We start from the raw sequence: 22,966 nt of genomic DNA, 5'->3' as shown, positions 1-22,966 counted from the left end.
GAGAGATTGTTTTGCAGTTTTAAAATTTCTCAAAAAATATCCCAATTCAATATTAATTTCCCACAGAATATATAATGTATGTAAAATTTTATAGAAAAGGATATTGGAAGCTTATGATCTGTATCATCTCATAAAATAGTGAAATGAAATGAAAAGAAAAAAGTTCTACAGAAAGCTTAATTAGAGATCTCACAAAAGAAAGTCATTTTGAGTATATTCAAAGATGAAAGAGGATATAATATAAACAAAAGTATAGGATTTTAATATTTTTTCATCATCAATGACATTTAGATTCAGTTAATACTAATTTCTGTCTTAGTCAGGGACTATGAAAATGGTCATTTGACAGAATTTTTAGGTCACTGAGGTTTCCTAAAAATTCACAATGTATCTCAAGAAAAAAGTACATGAAGTCAGAAAACTTTTTGCATCTTACTTATTAAGGTGTCCCTGCTTAGCTGCCAGAGATCAACCTTTACTATTCTTTCCCAAACCTTCCTTTTCCTAAAATCCCAAATAAATCTTCTTGACTTTCTACTGAGTCTAGTTTGGATTTTATTTAAATTCCTTAGCTTACTAAGTAAAAGAAGAAAGCCTGGTCAATTTTGGGTGGGGGGGAGGGGAGAAGGACTCCCCACTACTTTTCTACCCTTCCTTTTCCCTATCTTTTTTCCTTCCTTTTATCCCCAAATACAAAAGTAAAGAAAAATGATAAATGTTGGAGATGTGGCAAAATTGGGCCACTAATGCATTGTTGGTGGAATTGTGAATGGATCCAACAATTCTGGAGGGTAATTTGGAATTATACCCAAAGGACTATAAAACTATGCCTACCTTTTGATCCTGTACAAAAATATTTATAATAGCTCTTTTAGTGGTAGCAAAGAATTGGAAATTGAGGAGATAGCCACCATTTGGTGAATGGGTGAACAAATTGTGGTATATTTGGTGATATATTTGTGGTATATTTGGTGAGATTGATGATTTCAGAAAAAGATGGAAAGACCTAGATGATCTAATGCACAGTGAAATAAGCAGAACAAGTAGACCATTGTACACACTTGTAAAAGTAATATTGTATGAAAATCAGCTGTGAAAGTTTTAGTTACTCTCAATGTTATAATATAATCATCCAGGACAACTCTGAAGGACTTATGACAAAGAATTCTATCCACCTTCAGAGAAAGAACTATTAGAGTCAGCATGCATACTATTTTTCATTTTAATTTATTTGAGTTTTTATTTGGGGGTTTTGGTTTTATATGAATATTCTCTTACAACATTGACCAAAACAGAGGTAAGTTTTGCATGATTATACATGTAAAATCCAAATAAAATTGCTTACCATCTCCAGTAGAGGGGAGGGAATTGAGGGAGGGAGACAATCTGGACCTCATAGTTTCAGGAAACATATTTCGTTGAAAACTGTTTTCACATGTAATTGTAAAAATTAAATATTAAAAAAATTTTGTTTAAGTATTTGGTCATAAAATAGATATAGGTCAGTGTTAAGTAAAAATAAGTTTTTAAACTTTTTCTGTTATCTGCTGGACTAAGCATGTCATCTGCAACTTCTATAAAACTTCTAAAATGTAATTTTTTATTTCTGACCTCTGATATAGCAAAATTGCAATAGGGAAAGTCACAATGTAGAAGGTAAAACTGTATTCTGGAGAAAAAATGGATATTTTCTAGTCCAGAGCAGCTTAGAAAAATAGATAGATGGTTATACAGATATTAGGGTAGGGACTGGCCAGGACATCACCATAGAATAGTAACAGCAACTCAGCAGAGGCTTAGCAGTCAGCAGTATGTCAGTAGTGAGGATCAATCATTCCAACATCCAGGGATGGTAAAGGAACTAGATAACAAGGAAAGAAACACTTAGGCAGAAAGACCTTTGAGGATACCTCTGTACTAGCACTGGTAACAAGAGGAACCACTGTAAAGATCACACAAGATTTAGCCACATTAAGGGACTGAGAATATGGAATATGATATTCTGAAAGGCAAAGGATCTAGAAATATAACCCAGAACTACCTACCCAGCAAAACTGAATATGACCCTATAGGACAAAAATGGTAATTTAGTGAAACAGAAGACTTTCAAGCTTTCCTAATGAAATGACCAAAGCTGAATATAAAACCTGACATTCTAAAACAGAACTCAAGAGAAACATAAAAAGGTAAACATGAAGGAGAAATCAGAAGGGACTAAACAAGGTTATGCAAGTTACATTCTTAGGTATGAAAAAGATACATGCAATGCCTCAGAACTTTATAAACACTCAAGCTCTTAGAGAATTCCTAGATAGAAGATGTGGGTGTATTTCTATTATGGTGGGATGATCTCAAAAGAATGGAAGGATGGGGACAAAGACAGCATTGGGACAGGAGTAAAGAAGAGGAAGAATGGGAAATATTACCTTATATAAATGAGGCATGGATGGAAAAGTATATAAAATGGAAAGAGCAGTGGGAGAGGGATGGTAGAGTTTGAACTTCACTCTCATCTGAGCTAGTTCAAAGAAGGAAGATAAACATACACAAAGATTTGGGCACAAAAGTCATCTTTCACAATAGGGAAATAGGAAGGATAGGATTAAAAGAAAAGGGGAATAAAAAAGAGGAGAGTAGATCATGGAGGCAGTGGTCAGGAGCAAAATAGACTTTGTGGTGGACAGGTTAAAAAAAAAAGGATAAGTATCACAATTAAGTATAACTATGAACATGAGTAAGATGAACTCACCCACAAAATGAAAGAGGATAACAGACTGGATTAGAAACCAGAACCCAACAATATTTCTGTTGTTGTTTTTTTAGATCTTTACCTTCTGTCTTAGAATCAATAATGTACACTGGTTCCAAGACAGAAGAGTGGTAAGGGGTAGGCAATGAGGATTAAGGGTCACACAGCTAGGAAGTGTCTGAGGCCAGATTTGAATCCAGGACGTTCTATCTTTAGGCCCAGCTCTCAAACCACTGAGTCACCTAGCTGACCTACTCCCAATAATATGTTTTTATAAGAAACATTTTAAATATATATACACATATATTTATATATTTATTTAAATTAAATTTAAATTTTTAATTTTAAAACTAAATTTGTATATATATAGATTTGTGTATGTATATATATATATATATATATGTGTGTGTGTGTGTGTATATGTATGGAGAGAGAGAGAGAGAGAGAGAAAGAAAGAGAAAGAGAGAGAGAGAGATAAAATAGGGAGAAGAAAGAATTTACTGTCTTTCACCTTATGTAAAAAAGCCAGGATTAGCCATATATGATCTCAAAGAAAAATCAAAAATAAACCTAATTAAAAACATAAATAGGAGGGATACATTTTTTAAAAAGATACCATAGAACATTAAGTAATGTTAATACTGGATATGTATGTGCCCAATGACATGGCATAAAAATTCTTAAAATAAAAATTAGTTTAAAGAAGAAAGAATAAATCCATACTAGTGGAAGATCTCAATTTATCCTTTCTTAGACCAAAATATATCAAACCATAAAAAATCAAAATAAAGGTTGAAGAGATTAATAGAGGTTTAGAACATTTAGATATTATGGAGAATAGTGAGTAAGAATAAAAAGGAATATACTAATTTCTCAACTATGTATGACATGTTCACAGAAAAGTGACCACAAAAATCTGCAGAAAAGCAGAAATATTAGGGGTACCTTTAATGACCACAATTCAATGAACATTCAAAACGGCCTTAGGAGCAAAAATTAAAAATTAATTAGTTTAAATAACCTAATCCTAAAAATTGAGTGGTTTCCAGATTCAATTATTGAAACAATCAATAACTTCATTAAAATTTTTTTTAAAATTGTGAAATACAGTGAAACCACTATGTAGGGGAAAATATAATATCTCTAAATGCATACATTAATAAAAGAGAAAAAGAACAGATAAATTAGGAATGCAACTAAAAAAATTTAAAAAATAACAAATTAAGAACCATCATTTAAACACCAATATAAAAATCTTAAAAGTCAAGAAGAGATAAATAAAACTGAAAGTTAAAAAATAATCAAAAATAGGAACTTATGGAAAAAAGTTTAAATAAACCACTGACTAATTAATTATAAAAAGAAAATCTAATTACCATAATAATAATAACAATAATGAAAAAGGTGAATTAATAACCAGTGAAGGGAAATAAAAGTGATTATTTAGAGCTATTTTGTCCAACTATATACTAATAAAATTGAAAATCTAAATAAAATTGATATTTACAAAAATATAACTTGTTCAGATTAATAGAACAGAAAAAAGAACATTTTCTAAAAACACCCTTCCACCTTAGAACCAATACTATGCATTGGTTTTTAAGGCAGAAGAGTGGTAAGGGTTAAGTGCAATGGGAGTTAAGTGACTTGACCAGGGTCACAAAGCTAGGAAGTATCTGAGGCCAACTTTGATCCTAGGACCACCCACCCTTAGGCCTGGCTTTTAATTCATTGAGCTACCTAGCCACCAAAATAAAACCCTTAAATAATTTTATCTTAGGGGAAAAAAAGAAATTGAATAAGCCATAAATGAAGTTGTTAAGAAAAAAACCCTGGATATTGTGGATTTTCATGAATTCAACCAAACATTTTAAAAACAATTAATTATATAAACTACATGAAATAATAAGAAAAGAAAAAGTCCTAACAAATTCCTTCTATGATATATTTATGGTCTTCATATCTAAACCAGGGGGAGCTATAAACTAATTTCCCTAAATAAATATTAATATAAAATGTAAAATAAAATAAGTGAGATTTCAGCAATATATCACAAAAACCATATACTGCTACCAAGATAGATTTATACTAGAACTGTAGGCTTGTTCAATATGAGGAAAACAATAAGCACAATTTACAACATGGATAACAAAAACAAAAAAATTGCAAGATTATTTCAATAGATACAGAAAAAGGTTTTGAGAAAACACAGTGCCCTTTCCTCCTAAAAACACTAGAAGACATGAAAAGAAATGAAACTTTCCTAAAATGAAAAATAGTATCTATAAAAAACCAAGAGCAAGCATATTTGAAATGAGAACAAACTAGAAGTATTTCCAATAAGTTCAGAATGTTCATTCTCATCATTACTATTCAATACTTTATTAGAAATGCTAAATAAGTTGTTGTATATTAATATGATGGAATACTATTGTGCTATAAGTACTGATGAAGGGTATGATTTCAAAAAACCTGGGACAAACTAAATGAACTGAAGCAAAGTTAAGTGAATATAACGAGCAAAATCTCCATAGTAATAGCAATATTATAAAGTTAATCAACTTTGAATGGTCTACCACTATTCCAAAAAACTCATGATGAAACATGCTATCTACCACCAGACAGAGAACTCAGAATGCAGAATAAAGCATGTTTTATTTTTCCCTTCTTTTCTTGATTTTCTTGCTTTTTAAAATTTTTTATTATTAAAACCCTTACCTTCCATCTTGGAGTCAATACTGTGTATTGCTTCCAAGGCAGAAGAGTGGTAAGGGCTAGGGAGTGGGTGTTAAGTGACTTGCACAGGGTCACGCAGCTAGGATGTATCTGAGGCCAAATTTGAACCTAGGACCTACCCTCTCTAGGTCTGGCTCTCAATCCACTGAGCGGTCTGCCCTTCTTGCTTTTTTTAGAAACATGCTTAATGTGATAGTTTATTTTGCATGACTATACATATTTGTAATAAGTTTTAGGTTTTTTTTCCTCTTCTTATTGGGTGGAGAATAGATAGGAAGGTAGAATTTGGAACCAGAGAAAAAAGAACAAAAAAAAAACTGTCCATGCTTTTAAAAATATCTAAAATACTATTTAAAAATAAACAAATTGTATTATAATGCTGGAAAGCAAAAGCTTTCCTACTTTCACTAAATATAATTTATTTCATTGAATTAAGTTGTAAACTAATTGAGAAGAATAATGTTTTCTGCCTTGCCACTTATAACATTAAATAAAGAAAGTTCCAATGGTTTTACACGCAGTGAATATTAGAAACTAATATATCTGAAGGAAAATAGGTTTTAGGTTCCAGAGTTCCATATACAAACTGAAAGCACTGTAGAATAAAAGGGTTATAGGATTTTAATATTTCTACACATGCAATTTAGCCTAATTTGCACAAAAACTGTGTATCTCACTAACACATCCACCAAGTTTGAGAATTGTATACAGATTCCCTCATTCTTTCATGGAATTGGAGAAGAATAATATATAAAAGTTAATTAATAGAATATGGTTGGTGAGATTGTGGAATTCAGCCTTTCTATGAAAAAGAAGAGTATTTCATATCTTATTAAAAATGTGAGAGTAACTTAACTGAGAAAATTATAAGGGAACTTAAAGAGTTTACAGAGTTTATATTTTATTTTGGAAAATAAAACTTCAGGAGTTCCATCAAAGAACAAAAGTAGTAACATTGTTTAGTTCTTCAAAAGACAGGAAAAGTTAACACTTGTTTTTTATATAACAGAAGAAAACTGTTTTCAAAAAAGTTTTTACAAATGCTAACCTCAATTCTAAAATGCAACTATAAGAGGAAATGAAAGCACTTGGTCACCTCTTATTCTTCCCCATATAAAAAAAAAATAAAATTAAAGTTATTTCTTGCAAATAGTTAATTCCTTGAAGTCTAAAGGAAAAGAATAAGAGAAAATGTATAGATTTACCTGGTAAATTGCTTCATCACAAGCATTCTGCAGACCAAGGTTGATCATAGTGTTCTGTAAAGTACGTCCCATGTAAAATTCCAAGGAGAGATAATAAACTCTCTGAAACAAAGAAAATAAAGTGACATTTTATAGGTGAATCTTGATTTTCCTAGTAAAAGACAGAGAGATATGCTGAGTCATTAACAAAAGTGAAAAAGTTGCTTCTCAATATATGTACACACACATCCTATAGATGTATAAAATAGACTAACTTACTGAAACAATATTATTTCCCTTTACTGATAAGGTAATTTCAATACTATACTAAAGCTCTTTAACTCACCTGTACAAAAAACCCTCCTTATCAAAGGCCTAACTAGTTTCTGAAAAGAAACTAACAGAAAATTTTACATAATAAAAACATTGTAAATATCTTTGAGATATTTGTAAAAAATCTTTGAGAGATTAAGAACCCAGATCAATATAAAGAGCACTATACTTCCAGATGGGGCAACTGGGTGGCTCAGTGGATTGAGAGCCAGGCCTAGAGACTGGAGGTCCTAGGTTCAAGTCCAGCCTCAGACACTTCCAGCTGTGTGACCTTGGGCAAGTCACTTGACCCCTATTGCCCACCCTTACCACTCCTGGGCCAAGGACGGTCCCTAGCCCCGATGAAAATGGAGGAGGGTTGGGCGTGGGGCTAGCAACCCCACCCTGTAAAAACTACATCTGCTAAAGAAACTGCAACCTAAAGTAGGGGCAGCTGGGCTAGCTCAGTGGATGGAGAGCCAGGCCTAGAGACGAAAGGTCCTAGGTTCAAATCCGGGCTCAGACACTTCCCAGCTGGGTGACCCTGAGCAACCCATTGCCTACTGGTTGTGGCCCTATGCTCCTAGAATGGAGTACCAGGATAAAAAAAAAATACTTCCAGATTCATCAGATGAAGCATATTACTTACTTGCATGCAACCCATATGGATTAGTGACCCTAATTTCTATTTAAATTTTATACTACTGTTCTAAAATGCAGGATGCATTCCTTTGCCACTCAGGATCACCTGAGAGAACTATGAGCTCCTAAAGTCTTGAACTTACAAATCTGTCTCCAAAGAGAGGAATGTCCCTCACAATGTCAGGTAAAGAGATACTTATTTGGGAAGGGATATTCTCTTATCCTTTTTCTTGCTTGCTTGTATTTGTGTGCATATTGTCTGGCTTATCTAAATAATAATGATGATAGTAATGATGGTGATGATAAAAATGTCTACTGCATGTGTGTTATCTTTCAAGCATAAGTAATTTTCATTTCTGCCATTATGAGAGAGATTATCTAAGGCACAGACTCAACAATAGTATCAAAAGCTGGGGAAGTCAAAAAGCTTAAAGACTGGGAAAAAATGGCAATTAAATGTGGCAATTAGAAGATTAGCAGCAACTTCGGAGAGAGCAGTTTAAGCTGAATGATGAAGTTGAAAGAAAGTAAAGGCATTAATTATAAATGGCCTTTTAAAGGAGTGTAACCACAAACGGGAGAAGAGATATTTGAAGATAGTTATTGGGATGGATGGATCAATTTAGGTTCATTTTGGGTATTGGGGCAACAAGGACATGAATGTAAGTGGTAGAACAAGCAGCTAGTAGATAGGAAGAGATTGAAGATAAGTGAGATAATAAAGGTGACTGAGTAGTCTGCTAGAAAAAACAATATGGAATGGGATCATTTGTACATGTAGAGCAGTTTGCCTTGGTCAGGAGAAGATCTACCTTTTCGTGTGAAACAAGAGTGAAGGAGATACCTGCAAAAAGCATAGGAGTGACTGAATATGAGGAATAAGGGATAAGATGGAGCTCATAGTGAATAGCTTCAGTTTTTTTCCAGTGAAATATGAGGCAAAGTTCTCAGTTTAGAAGATAGAGAGCGAGGGAGATATGGGAGTTTGAAGAAAAATGAAAAAGGCTTAGAAAATCCATTGTGGTGAATGGGATTGAGAATTGAAGAAAGGATTAACTTGCTGTTTTGATGCCCCAGTTGAGGTTAAAGAACCCAAGTTTGTATTGTGCCCAATCAGCACAGTCAGTGCTTTTCTTCAGTTTCACTCAGTAGGCAAAAAACACAAAAGTGTTTCCATAAGGCTAACATCATTGCAGAAAGAAGCTGCTTGTGCAGCTAGAACTTCATCATCGGATTATGAATATTTCATTTTGTAATTGTAATCTATGTAGCTGTCTTTATATGAATTGCATATTTCCCTATGTAATGGATTACTGAAATTGCAATTTTTTATTGACATAAGTTATTATTTAGATTAATGCTTATAATGTTCCAGGCACTATATGCATAAGGAGTATAAATACAAACAAACAGGAAAGGATGCTGTCCAGAGTATAAGCAGTATTGTGAGGACATGTCCAGGAATCAGAATGAAGGTCTGGATCCCAAGTAGATAATGGGAAGCTTAGAGATGGTTAGGCAAGACAGTTGACAGAGTGCTTGGCTTGTAATCAGGAAGGTGAATTTAAATCTAACTTCAGAGACTTTAATAGCCAAGTGACCCTGGCTAACTTATTTAACTCACCTGCCTCCTTAGTAAATCAGTTTAACTCTATACTGTCTTCTCTCAAGTTCCTTCCCACTTCATTTTATCAAAAATTTCTTGCTGCCAAACCTCAGCTTTATATTACTTTAAGTATTCTCTGCTTTCACTTCTACAATAAGTTTTTTTTTTATTTTAAACCCTTAACTTCTGTGTATTGACTTAGAGGTCGAAGATTGGTAAGGGTAGGCAATGGGGGTCAAGTGACTTGCCCAGGGTCACACAGCTGGGAAGTGTCTGAGGCCGGATTTGAACCTAGGACCTGGCTCTCTAGGCCTGGCTATCAATCCACTGAGCTACCCAGCTGCCCCTCTACAATAAGTTTATTGACCATTTTGCACAGATCTGAATTTACTGATTAATATAGGTTGGATGTCATTACTTCTAAGTTTTACAGATGGTCTATTTTTCCTAGGTGTTTATATAGGCAAGGTCCAAGACAAGAAAGATATTGTTCTTGGGTTAAGCCCTTGCCCTTTGTTTGAATTGGGGTTCTCCTTAATTCTAGGCAAAGTTATTGGATTTCTGTACATAGTGTCTGATTTTACTCAAAGCAACAAGTTATTATTTCTGAGCCTCAACATTCTTGAGCTACTATTTAAAGCACTAGTTTCTTTTTGAACCCTTTTCAAAGTTTTTTTCTGTATAAAGATAAAGACTTATTTCAATATCTAGCTATCTATTTATATCTAAAGATGAACACCTTGATTTTTTTGTGAACATGTTTACTCCACTTAAATTTCCATTTTTTCTTAAGATGAAGTATCTTCCTTCCAAGTTTTTTTAATCTGGCTATATTTTATATTTTGTCTTGCTTTAGTTTCTGTCTCACATATCCCCAATATTTCTGAATCTCAAAAATTTTCAGCAAAACAGTCATCTTGTTTCAAAGCTTGAGAACATGGGCATAATATAGTTTATTTCTCACTACCGGTTCCTTGGTCAGGAGTTTCCTCTAAATCAAATGATAATGCTAATTTGGAGTATATATGAATTATTTATGAGAGCATAGTCCATATCTACCACAGCACGGTGGTGCAATGGATAGAGTTCTAGGTCTGGAGTTAGAAAGACCTGAGTTCAAATCAGGGTTTACACAATTAATAGCTACATGATCCTGGGTGTGTTTCTTAACTCTGTTTGCCTCACTTTTAGCTCATTATTTGAATATTATTATTTCTTTCCTTTTAACTGCTCACCAATCAATTATTTATTTTTTGATATTGTATTAACTTAGATATGCCTTTAGCCCTGGCAATTCATGTTGTAAACCATTCTAACTATATTAATATGCTATGTCAAAAATTTGGATGCCAATTCCCCTTTGTGCTCATATAATTGCTGAATCTCAGCACTTGCATGAGGATCATAGTGTTATTCTACCATTTGCAAGCAGTCTTGATTTAGAATTTCATTTTTTTCTGCTCTGCAATTTCAGAAGCAGATTCTTTGATATTTGATATTTGGTAGTTTCTCTCTAATACAACCAGTATTAAACAGCCTCTATTAATTTTTGCATAGGAAGAGATCTTGTCTTGAGAAGATTTCTAACATGGATCTATAATAATATAATATTTTTGTGGCTTATAGGTTAAGCATCTTTCACTGACTTAAGTATGCCACTCAACTTTTCTCCTGTCAAATTTTTACTGTATAAGACTTTTAAAATTAAGTCCTATTTATAGGATGATTTAGAGGTCAGTTTCTAGGTAGGGTCCCTTATGTTCACTAAAGCAGGAATTTTTGAATGATCATCCAATACTTGGTCATTTGCAAGGTAGTAACAGAGTTCATAAAAAAAATTTTTTATCAGCAAAAATCTGTTCTCTTTCTCTCTTGTACCCCATTGGTTAAAAATGAAAGAAAAATAAATTTCTGTAATTGCTTCATCCAAAAGAAAAAAATATTCATTTAAATGTCTAAAAGAAAAACATAAACATATATGTATCATTCTGCACACTGAGTCTCTCATCTCTTGTCAAGAGGTCAGTAGCATGCTTAATAATCTGGAATAGGTCAATATGAATATTTTTGTTCCTGTAAAAAGTGTTTTCTTGGTTCTTTTCACTTCAATCTTCATTAAAATCACACATTGCTTTCTATCATATCCATATACCATAACCTGTTCAGGTTCCAATTCTTTGCCAACTCAAAATGAGCTATAAAATGAGCTATAAATGTTTTCATCCATTTGTACTGAAAGTGTATTTTGCATAAGAATAATCCTTCCGGGGATGTAGAAAAATTAGGACACTAATGTACTCTTGGTGGAGTTGTGAACTGATGCAACCATTCTGAAGAGCAGCATAAAACCATGCACAAACGGCTATAAAACTATGGCTACCTTTTGATTCAGCAATATAATTACTAGGTTATATCCTAGAGATAAAAAATGAAGAAAAAGATCTCTGTGCAAAAATACAAAATAGTTATTTTTGTGAAGGCAAAGAATTGGAAATTGAGGGAATGTCCATCAAGTGAGGAATGACTTAACAAGTTGTGGTATATGATTGTAATGGAATACTATTGTCTTATAAGAAATAAGTAGGATGATTTCAGAAAAATCTGGAAATACTTACATGAATTCATCCAAAATGAAGTGAGCAGAGTCAAGAGAACACTGTACAGAGTAACAACAATATTGTATGATCAACTGTGAATGAATATGCTATTCTCAGCAACAAAATAATCCAAGACAATTCCAAAGGACTCATGATGAGAAATGCTATCCACCTCCAGAAAAAGAACTGATGGAATCCAAATGCAGATCAAAGCATATTGTTTAACTGTGTGTGTGTTTTTTGTCTGTATTCTTTCACATGACTAATGTGGAAATGTTTTGCATGATTGCACATGTATAATCTATATCAAATTGCTTACCATCTTAGAGGGAGGTTAAAGAGGGAGAGAAAAACTTTGAATTTCGAATGTTTTTAAAGTGAATGTTAAAAAATTTTATATGCAATTGGGAAAAATAAGATACTATAAAAAAAGCATAAACCCTCCATTAATTTACCCTCTCTCTAATCTCCTCTTTCCCTTCTTTCCTTTTCATATTTATCAATTGAAATATATTTCAAATGTCTTTCATGTGAGAGAATTTTTCTCTAACCTTTCTTTCCCTTCCTTCCTAAAGGATCCGTCTTCCTGTCCCTTTCTATTCTTTAAGAACATTATGATCTTATGTAATCACTACAAAAAATTCTATTTAATTAAACTCCATCACCACTGATAATAATGAAGTTCAGAAGGGACATATTTACCATCTCCACACATGGCTTTTGGGATACAATGTAACATTGCATTATCAGACATTGTAGCTAGTTGATATATTTCTTTGCTTTTCTTTGTTAGAAGGATTGATTCAGCCTGGATTGGAGCAGAAATTTTTTTCTTTTTCCAAGAAATGAGCTTAGAGGGAGCAGCTGGGTAGCTCAGTGGATTGAGAGCCAGGCCTAAAGACGGGAGGTCCTAGGTTCAAATCTGGCCTCAGATACTTCCCAGCTGTGTGACCGTGGGCAAGTCACTTGACCCCCATTGCCCATCCTTACCACTCTTCCACCTCTGAGCCAATACACAGAAGTTAAGGGTTTAAAAAAAAAAAAGAAATGAGCTTACACTAAATGACACTTACTCCCTACTCCAAATGTTTGTTTTTTAGGGAAAAGCTATGTAAATTCTACAATACTAAATTAATACTAAATAAACACCCACAAGAAGTTATCTACACATGAATGTCTCAAAACTGAGATTATTATCTTTATCCATGTTTGAAACCCTGATGTCATTATACTGGGAAGTTAAAGGTAAGGGAGAAGGAAGAGCCAATTGACTCTTTATGTTATGTTATGAAGTCTTATTGAATCTGCTTCTATCTCATTCCTCAAGTTTGTTCACTTTTCTCAATTCCTACTGCCTAAAAGCACTAAAGTATAGTCAGAAAATCATTAAATTTAAAGTAGGTGGATCTTGGCTTTATTCTTATCTCTGGTTGCTGCCTTTGTGACATTGAGCAAGTCACTTTTCCTTTCTAGATGCCAGTTTTCTCATCTGTAAAATGAGGAGGTTAGATTAGATGGTTATGTTCTAGCTCTAAGTCTTCTTTGCCATTAATTTAGACCAGAAATATCAAATATGTGACTAGAAAGTTCTGATGGCCTATACAATTCCCAACTGGGTTTAAATCTGGCCCAGGCACTTCCTAGCTGGGTGATCCTGAGCAAGTCACTTAACCTGAATTGCCTAGTGTTGTAAGTTGTAAGATGTCAGAAGTCTGTAGGATCAAATCTCTCGGATCCTTTGGTCTATGGAGAGAACACATCCACACCCACAAACAGGCCTGATTGATGGGCGGGGCAAAATCTTGCTGAGAGCTCCTTCACTTCCCCCCTCCCACTAGGCAGTTGGAAAATCAGTTACTGTATGATAATGGTGGACAGACTTGTTAACTACAGGGCCAGGACAGTAAATAAGGAAAGGCTGAACTCCTAAAGATGATAACTTTCTCTAAACTATTTCCCCACAGGATTGAATAGGAGAAAATAGGAGAAGCTTGATGTCTTTGAAGCTCGCAGGCACAGAGAAAAGGTCTTAGTTTTGGGCTACAAAGCAAGAGAAACTCAGCTTGAGGAAGTTGTGAGTATTACCCTAAATATAACCAGATACTGCTCCCAATTGATTAATGGTTTAATGATATGTGAGGATGGGAAGGAAGGGAGATCAAATAAGGATTGCTAAGATCTGGGAAGCCCTCAAACTGATATGTCCAAGCAGCCCCTCCCCCAAAGGGGAAAGGTAACTTGAATGGCTAATCTGCTCTCTATCCCTATAAATATTCTTCCTCTATGTCTAAATAACTAAATAAAGGTAAACTGTGATATAGATTGAATGTCAAATCAAGGTAAAGCAGATTGGCAGCTAGGAACTAAATGGCTTTGCTCAGATTCAAGCCTCAAGGCCCAAGAACAACCCTGGACCCAAGACCCAGCAAGCAGAGAGTCCTGCCTACTCTAAACCCAGGACCCAACTACCTTAACTGCCTTAACTGCCCCCTCTCTTAGAGTTCTTGGGGAGGGCCCTATGGAATTCTGAGCTGTGGCCTGAGCCTATCTCTGCAGCTAGAATTCCACTCTGCAATATGAATCTCACAGTAACTCCACTTTTCTTGTAGCTAGAATTTCCACTGGAAATTCTGCAGTCTTAAGACATTTCAGCACACATCACCCCCCTCTACACTATATCTAAAATAATTTTCCTATTCTTAACAACTTAACCCTATGCACTCTGTTCCTAATAGCATAAAGCTATTCCTATGCCTTTTCCTAACTGTCTTCCACTATCTACGAAGGGAAAAGGAAAGTAAACAAAGGGAAAAAAGGTTTTGATATAAATATAAGCATGACAACATATGAAAAAAGTAACACAATTATAAAACTCAACTTTGCAACAAAACAGGTTGCAATGACTATTTCTCAAGCACGCAATGAAAATATCTTTGAAACACAATCAAATGCAAACTTGCAAAAGGTTAAACTGTTTCTCAACTTGCTTCTGACTTATAACAAAAAAACATGGTCAAACTCTACATGCAAAGTGCTACACAACTGTGTCTAGGCATAAACAGAAACATTTAATCCTAATTTTTCGTGTTAGTATCTTACTGAAAACTATATATAATACTTCTAAGTTCTAAATTATTAGTATGTTACGGTTATCTTGTTAGTCATAACTATGTACATGGCTATATACAATTACTTATTCTTATACTATAGAGACTTTCCCTGACTAACTCTGTATTTCAAAGGTCCCTGAACTACCTGTCCCTAAGGTTGTTAGTAACTGTAAACTATATATGTGTTAGTAATTATAATACAGCTATACACAATGCATATATACAAGTAAAAGTTCCATTGATGTCTATCAAATCAAAAAACAATGGATCTTTTGATATGTTAGAGCTCATAGGATACTCTTCCATTATATACAGATATTCACATGCTATATGATACATATATACATATTTACATTATAGAGGCTCATTTATTTACATGAGGTCTATGTCAAGAAATTGAAAAATCAGTTTTGTGTTGTGTCCAAAGAACTAATAAATGCTGATTCATGTATATATTTATCCTACTGCACAGATCTTCTGCCAACACTGAAGAACCACAATTCTCCTTGTGTAGCAATATTTGTGTGGCATGTAAGCTACCATGTGATGTCTCATTTGTGTATCGTGTGGTTGTGTACCCAATATTATAACCTTACATAATTGTTTCTTCCAGTCCTCTTCCTGCATAGTACTTAATAAAGATTACAGTTCTCTTGTGATTGTCCATTCCTTCGTGCCGCCCGTGCTGGGAATTGCTGCAGCTTATAGCTTCTGTGTTCTTTTCCTCTGTACTGCATTCATACTTGCCTGTTGTCTATCATCTTGCCAGGTGGTTGTTTTGCCACCTTCTTAATCAGGAACAGTAGTTGTTGTTATGTAATTGTGTTATCATTGTGTTATTTTTGTGTTGCAAAAAAAAATTTTTTTTCCAGTTTTTTTTTGGGAGGATTTCAAGCAGTTCAATATTCTTCAACAGTACATTTTGTATTCTGTGGATCTGTTTGTGTATTTATTCAATGTTGCTCTATATCAGTTGGTGTTCTTCATTTACAGCATGTTCTTTTTCAGGCTTCACATGCATGATGTGGAACCAGGGATCTCTGTTCTCAACTTTGACACGTCAGACTAGTTAATAATATTTGATGAGGTCCGACCCATTTAGGGTCCAGAACGGATTTCCTTGCAAAGTTCCTTATGTACACCATATCTCCCGGTTTAAACTGATGTAAGCTAAAGTCTAACGGAACTTTCTGAGTTAACAGTCCAAGCTTGTGCAATTCATCCAGTCTTTTCTTCAAAGCTTTTATGTACAGCTGACATTCAGCTCCAAGGTGTGACAAGTGAGCTGATTTCTGGGATGAACTATGCCATGGAGCATGACCATACAAAAGTTCAAATGGTGATAAATGTGTGTCACCACAGGGTTGACTTCTCAAATAAAAAAGAACAATGGGGAATGCTTGTACCCATTTCAGATGGCTTTCTGAACACACTTTTCCAATCAAAGTTTTGATTTTCTTATTACAAATCTCAATTTACCCCGACAACTGAGGGTGGTAAAGGTTATGGAGGCTTCTTTGTATCCCTAAGGTTTTGTAAATCTCATGTAGGATATTTTGAGAAAAGTCTGATCCATGGTCCGAGTCTATTCTGGCTGGTACTGAAAATCTCAGGACTATCTCTCTCAGAAGTGTCTTCACCACGAAGGCTGCGTTGTTTTTCTTTGCAGGGAACACTTCTGGCCATAGAGTCAACCTATTAATGATGACTAAGGCATATTTGTATCCTTGACAATTGGGTATTGATATGTAATTGATCTGAAAGCACTCCAATGCAGTATATGCCAATTGTCTCCCACCAAGTCCTTTAATTCTGGTCATCCCCTGATTGAACTGCAAGCAAATCTTGCATTTATGGGATGTTCTAATTGCACAATTGGAAATTCTGGGTGCTGTCCAGTATCTTCGAATGCCATCTATGAGGGATTGAGCCCCATAATGCCTTTGGCATGCAATGCATTGCATAGTGTATTATATAAAGATCTTGGTAGAATTGGTTTGTCTGCACTAGAAAACCATACACCTCTCACTAATTTGGCACCTAGATTTTCTATCCAGTGCTTCACTTCCCTTGGGGAGTATGCTTGTTTGAGATCTGCTTCATCCACCAAGGAAAAGTTTGGCACATGGATGGGACCAAATAGGGCACCATATTTGGCTGTTATGTCTGCCCATCTGTTTCTTAATGACACCCCATCTACACCCTTTTGATGTGATCTGCAATGCATCACCACAACTTCTTTGGGCAACTGGACAGCTTCCAGGAGTTGGTTTATAATGCTCCCATAGGCTATTTCTTTCCCACCAGCAGTTATAAACCCACACTATCTCCAGATTTGGCCTGCGCAATGAAATTGAAAGCGTATTTGCTGTCAGTATACACATTCATTCTTTTGTCCTTGCCAATCTCAAGAGCTCTGGTGAGATTTAGAATTTCGGCACCTTGAGCACTCATGGACTTTGGTAGAGCTGCATCTCACACTAGTCCTTACCATTTTTCTATCTTGGAACCAATATTTAGTATCAATTCTAAGACAGAAGTTAGGGTTTGTTTGTTTTTTTTAAGTAACTGGGAAATATTTAACAAAATAAGTAAAAATATAATATAACATAATGTTAATAAAGTGGTTTTCTAAGGCAATATGCATCATTAGTCAGTTTATGGTTTGGTGGCCCTGTTTCTATTTGAGTTTGACACCACTGATTTAGACTTCTGAAATAAGTATTTTCCTGAAACAGGTATGCTTTATTCCCTTTTCTCCTTTTCCCTCAACATTTGTACTCCACATTTCATATTGTTTCCAGAATACTCTAATGTACAGATGTGGTCACATCACTGGGACCTCAAAATGACCAGTGACTCCTTACTGTGTATGTATAGATTAAAATTCAAACTCTTTTGATTTTGATTCAATGCTCTCCACAATTTGGTGCCACCCTACCTACCCTGCCTTATTTCATATTACTTCCCCAATGCACTCTTATATAAGAGCCAAACTAGGACTGTGTTTCTGGGCTTCTGTTCATTTTCTTTTCTGTATCTCAAAGGTTTTCTTTCTCTTGACTGTTGCCACCCTTTGAAGCCCAATTCCAATGCCGTCTTCTTCATAAGACCTTCCTTGATCTCTAGTTGATCTCCCATACTTCAAACTTTGTTCTTTATGACCTTAATACATTTATGTGTCATTCTTTATTGAAATTATGTGTATTTATATTTATGATCAAAGACAATGAGCTAGAAGGAACTTTGAAAAAACATGTAGTGCAACTCTCTAACTTTGAGAATAATGAAGTTAAGGATTAGAGATGTCAAATGACTTGTTCAACATCACACAGATAATAAACTGCAAATCTGGTATTCAACTCCAGGTGATATAATTTCAAGTTCTAAAGCTGTGTCTACTATAACCATAACCCTCTCTTAGACTGGAAAGTTGCACAATATCAAAGACCATTCCTTCTTACTATCTACTTTTTAGTTCTACTTGAGGCCAAACAGAGGAAGAGTATAAAGTCTGAATATGTCTATTTTATTGTTTTGATACCGTATTTAATGGAAGAGAGGTTCAAAATATTGCCTAAAATTAAATTTTATTCATTTATCCATATTCCTTTTCAGTTCTATTTCTCATTAGAGAAAATAAACAATTGACATGGTAAATGAACTATGTAATTTTTCCTTCAACTGTGCTGAGAAATAGTTAGATCATTCTAAAGTTCCCTTCTACAACTGTCCCAATCTCAACTGATTCTTCTACTTCCCTAGATTTTTCAGAAACTTGAAGAACAATAAATATTCTGGCTTGTTAGTCAAGTTCACTGTATATTAATAGTTATACAGTGTAAATGAAAATCACTCAAGTTGATTAATTTACTTGGATATTCATTCCTGAGCTGCAATTTCCTTATCTGTAAAATTAATAAGCTACACTAAATGTCATCTAAGGTCCTGTCTCATTCTAGATACGTAATCCTATTTTTTGATGCTTTACTAAGAATTCTCCATTTAAATTCAATTTGCTCCATAGGAAGTAGTACTTAAAAAACCAAGTGTTATCAAAATTCTAAACAGGTCTATGTCCAACGGAAAAAAGGGGACAAAATATGATTTGGAACAAAGCTTTAACCAATACCAGTTAGGTTACTAAAGATACACTGGCATGCCAATATTCTTTCGTATGGTTTCAAGATCATACCAAATTCCTTTAGAAAGGCTCACTTCTATTGTATACAAAAATTAAATTGGGCTTCAGGGTGATATTCTTGAATTTGAAAAAAAGAAAAAAGTACAATAAGGCAGAAAACACTGGGCAGTTATCTCATTTGACCCCTGGGATAGTACTACTTTCAGCTTAGTCATACTTCAGTAATTTTTAGATAGTCATCTTTCTGTGTCCCAGATCCCATTATGCTGCCAAAGCTCACTGAGGGATGAAGGGAATTATAGTAACAACTTCCATTTTTATGTAACAATTTATAATTATAAAACATTTTAGTTATAATCTAGTGAGGTACATAGTGCAAGGAAAATTCCCACTTTATAGATAAGAAAGCTGAAGCTTTGAGAGAAATGCCTTATTCAAGGTCAGAGAACTTGCAAATGTCAAGAAGCAAAATTTGAAACCTGATTCTCTGAACCTGAGGATAAGACTTAGAGGGAAAAGAATTAAGAAGTCTTGTCCAGTGCACTCATTCACAGATGAGGAAACAAGTCCATAAACATAAAGTATGATAATATTTTCAAATATAATTTCTTCCATGAAGCCAGCCTTGATCTTTCATGAACGAATTACATACAACTTTTTGGTCTGTTTACCCATCAGTAAAGTGGGGATAATAATATCGTTCTTATACTGCCAAACTAAGGGTTGAGCTGAGTGTGATTTTTTTTAACACCTTAAAGCACTATATAAATATTGTCCACCATTATTACAATGATTATGGGTATAGGAGAATATTCACTAATAATTTCCAAAATCCCACTGGCACTGAATAAAAAATAAGAACTAAAGGGTGTGAAATTGAGGAAATGTGAAGCGGGAAGAGGTGAAGTGAATTTGCCCAAAGCCGTATTATAAAGAATTAAATAGGGGTGATTATAATTCAAGAAATCTGTTTGCAAATTCAGCTTTTTCCAACTTGAGTTCAAAAGCCCAGCATCGGGAAAGCAGGGCAACACAAAAGGAATCAGAAGGTTTAGGATGCAGAAGAAGGATTTTTAGAAAGAGAAAGAGAGCTAGCTATTTGAGTACCTTAGGGTGCTTCTCGTAGTAGTACTGCTGAGTGCGGATCCAGCGCCCTACAAGATGGTCACGCACCGTGTGGGCTAACGCGAAGTAGTAGTCTCTGGGGGTGGCCACATTCCGATCCTTGACCAGAGTGAAGTGCAGGTGCCGATTAAAACCCTTCTTTAATTCTGCCACGTTCTCAACACCCACGATGCCACGGATACTAATCTGTTTGCGCTTCTCCTGATCAGTCAAAGGTTTAGCCATGGCTGTGGCATGGAGGTATGTACATACCAGGAAGACCTATCTAGCTGAGAGCGAAAAAATTGTAAACCAGAACTTATTGGAAAGAGAAGCACAGGGGCTCAGGGAAGTTTTGAGGCTCCACCTTTCTGAGTGAAGGCACGTCTGATTGGTGTACTGCGCTGCTCCGCTCCGCCCTCCACGTATTAGTTGCAAAAACTAAAAATTGTGCTATGCTGGAGAAGATCCTCGAGGGGGAAGGATCTCCTTAGAGTAAACCTTTGATAAATGCTTGTTAGTTAATATATTGATTAATTGCTAGTAAATTCCTTTATTTCCATATTTCTGCTCCTCTTACCGGCCTCCAGTTTCCATAAGAGGCAATGTTCTGTTTTTAGAAATAAACTAGGGAACAAAAGGAGGGAAAGTATTCCTATTTTATCGTGACTTGGGTTGCTTTTTATTGCTTCAACTCCTGGAGCTCTGCTAAGGGGGCAGTCAAGGAAATCATCAAAATGTAGACAACCCCGGAGGTCAATCAGTTCAATCAGCAAAACAGAAGGAACGTTTTAAAATTTTAGCTAGCTTCTTCCCATGAGTCAATTTTAGAAATGAAAAAAACTCTTGCATTTTAAAGGGATCAGATCTTAAATTTGATTGTTCTCTGAAACTTTCCTGTTGAATCAGCATCACACAACCCCTCCCCCCCCCAAGAAAAAATTACCAATTGCATAAAGGCATTTGTGAACATATGCTTTTTTTAAAGAAGTAAATAAAGGCTTTCCAATATGATATTCTTTGTGTACCATGTGGCCTCATTCGATTCTTTAAAAAAATAAAACAAAACCCAACAACTCTTTTATTTTCCTTCTTAGTGCCAAAACTTTTTTGATTTCAATGCTGAAGAGAGATAAAGGATATGCAATGGGGGTTTAACCCTGGGGGGTTGCCCAGGGTCACACAGCTTGGAAGTGTTCAGGCCAAATTTGAATCCAGGTACCCTAACTACCTCTCGGTCAGGCACCCAATCCTCTGAACCACCTAGCTGCCCTCTTCATAAAATTCGAATTCTTTCATAGTCTTTGGCTAGAAGTCCTTTTGCATAAGATTTTAATTATTGTTGGAAACTGAATAGCCAGTGTTTTAATGGGATGTGGAATTAAGAAGAGTCTGAGAGAGGAGAGACCCTGACCTCTTGGTTTCCAGCTTTAAGGAAGAAGACACAAAGTTTCATATTCTGTTCATCACCAAGTCAGTCACTAAATATTTCTTAAGTGCCTATCTTGTGCCAAACACTGTGCTAAATGCTGGGGATTCAAACAAAACACAGTTGTTGTTCTCAAGTAGCTCATAATGGAGGAGACAATGTGTAAAAGACTAAGTACCAACAAGCAACAGATAGGATAATTTTGAATAATCAACAGAGGGAAATTATTTAGAATTAGGAAATGCTTCCTATAGAAGCAAACATTTTTAGCTAGGACTATAAGGAAACCAGGGAACCTAGGAGGCATTCAGGGTATAGCCAGTGAAAATACCTAGAGTCAAGGGATGCAGTATTTTTTTTTTCAATAATGAGGAGGCCAATATTATTGGATCTCTGATTAAAGGACTGTGTAAGGTGAAAAAAGGCTGGAAAGGTGTGCTAGGGGATATAGATTATGAAAAGTTTTATCAAATGTCAAACAGATTTCATATTTGATCCAGAAAGTAATAAGAAGCCATTGGAGTTAAGACTGAGAAGAAACTGATATGATACTGATACAGTGCTGGCTACTCTTTAAAAAAAAAAAAAAGAACCCTTCCCTTCTGTTGGTTTTAGGGCAGAAGGGTAGTAAGGGCTGAGTAATTTGGGTTCAGGGTCTTCCTCAAGGTCATACAGTTAGTGTCTGGGGCCAGATTTCAACCCAGGAATCCATTTCTAGGGCTAGTTATCCACTGAACCACCTAGCTGCTTCTTGGTTTCTCTCTAAAGTCTTTTCTTTAAGGGACCTGAAGAGAATGTGATATCACGTATTTTCTTTTCCAAAGCTAGAAACCAGAAGACAAGGTTCCCCCCCACCCCCTCCCCCCGCCCAAGTTCTCAACAACTTCCCTCCTCAGAAAGACATAGAACACTGAATATTAGTCTTCATCAGTGAGGAGAAACTTATGCAAATAGACTTGCATCTGAACTATTCTAGATGGGAAACAAAATCAATATGCTTTCTAGAGAACCAGTTACATTTAGAGTTGGAAGGTGCCATGGAAATCATTTGGTCCAGTTTTTTGAAAGATGAGGAAGTTAAGCCTCAGAAGGGTGCCAATTTTTTCTTTTGTTTGTTTGCTTGTTTCAGGATTTATTTAAGTTAAAAAGTGATTTCACAAAATAAGTAGGATTAACAGCTGGGTCTTCTAAATATCAGACTTTACTATACAGCAATTCATCCAGAGACTTTTTGGTAGGGACTCAAGGTAAGGGGGCAAGATTTTGGGACTAGGTTCAAATATTACATGATATTAATAATAAAGGAGGAGGACTCATCAAAATGGTTCTACCACCAAGGTTTATAGGAGTAAT

General features: G+C 35.1%; 1 protein-coding gene across 3 annotated transcripts in view; it reads right to left on the bottom strand.

Annotated features, from left to right (window-relative positions):
* PYGL (glycogen phosphorylase L) overlaps positions 1–20,454 on the bottom strand; it is a 127,038-nt gene extending 106,584 nt beyond the window's left edge. The window contains exons 1-2 of one of the 3 annotated variants that reach the window (XM_044664748.1): positions 20,188–20,454; positions 16,124–16,126 (exon numbers count right to left, since the gene is read on the bottom strand). In XM_044664748.1, coding sequence (XP_044520683.1) covers positions 16,124–16,126; positions 20,188–20,430 — 246 coding nt within the window. In that variant the 5' untranslated portion in view covers positions 20,431–20,454. Of the gene's footprint in view, positions 1–6,690; positions 6,793–16,123; positions 16,127–20,187 lie in introns of all 3 variants that reach the window. The other 2 variants (XM_044664746.1, XM_044664747.1) reach the window with 2 other exon arrangements.
* Between the last annotated feature and the right edge of the window lie 2,512 nt (positions 20,455–22,966).

This window comes from Gracilinanus agilis, chromosome 2 (genome assembly GCF_016433145.1).
Source record: "Gracilinanus agilis isolate LMUSP501 chromosome 2, AgileGrace, whole genome shotgun sequence".
NCBI classification, from domain to species: Eukaryota; Metazoa; Chordata; class Mammalia; order Didelphimorphia; family Didelphidae; genus Gracilinanus; species Gracilinanus agilis.
The sequence above is the reverse complement of the archived record's forward strand: the minus strand, read 5'-3'. Positions and strand labels throughout refer to the sequence as shown.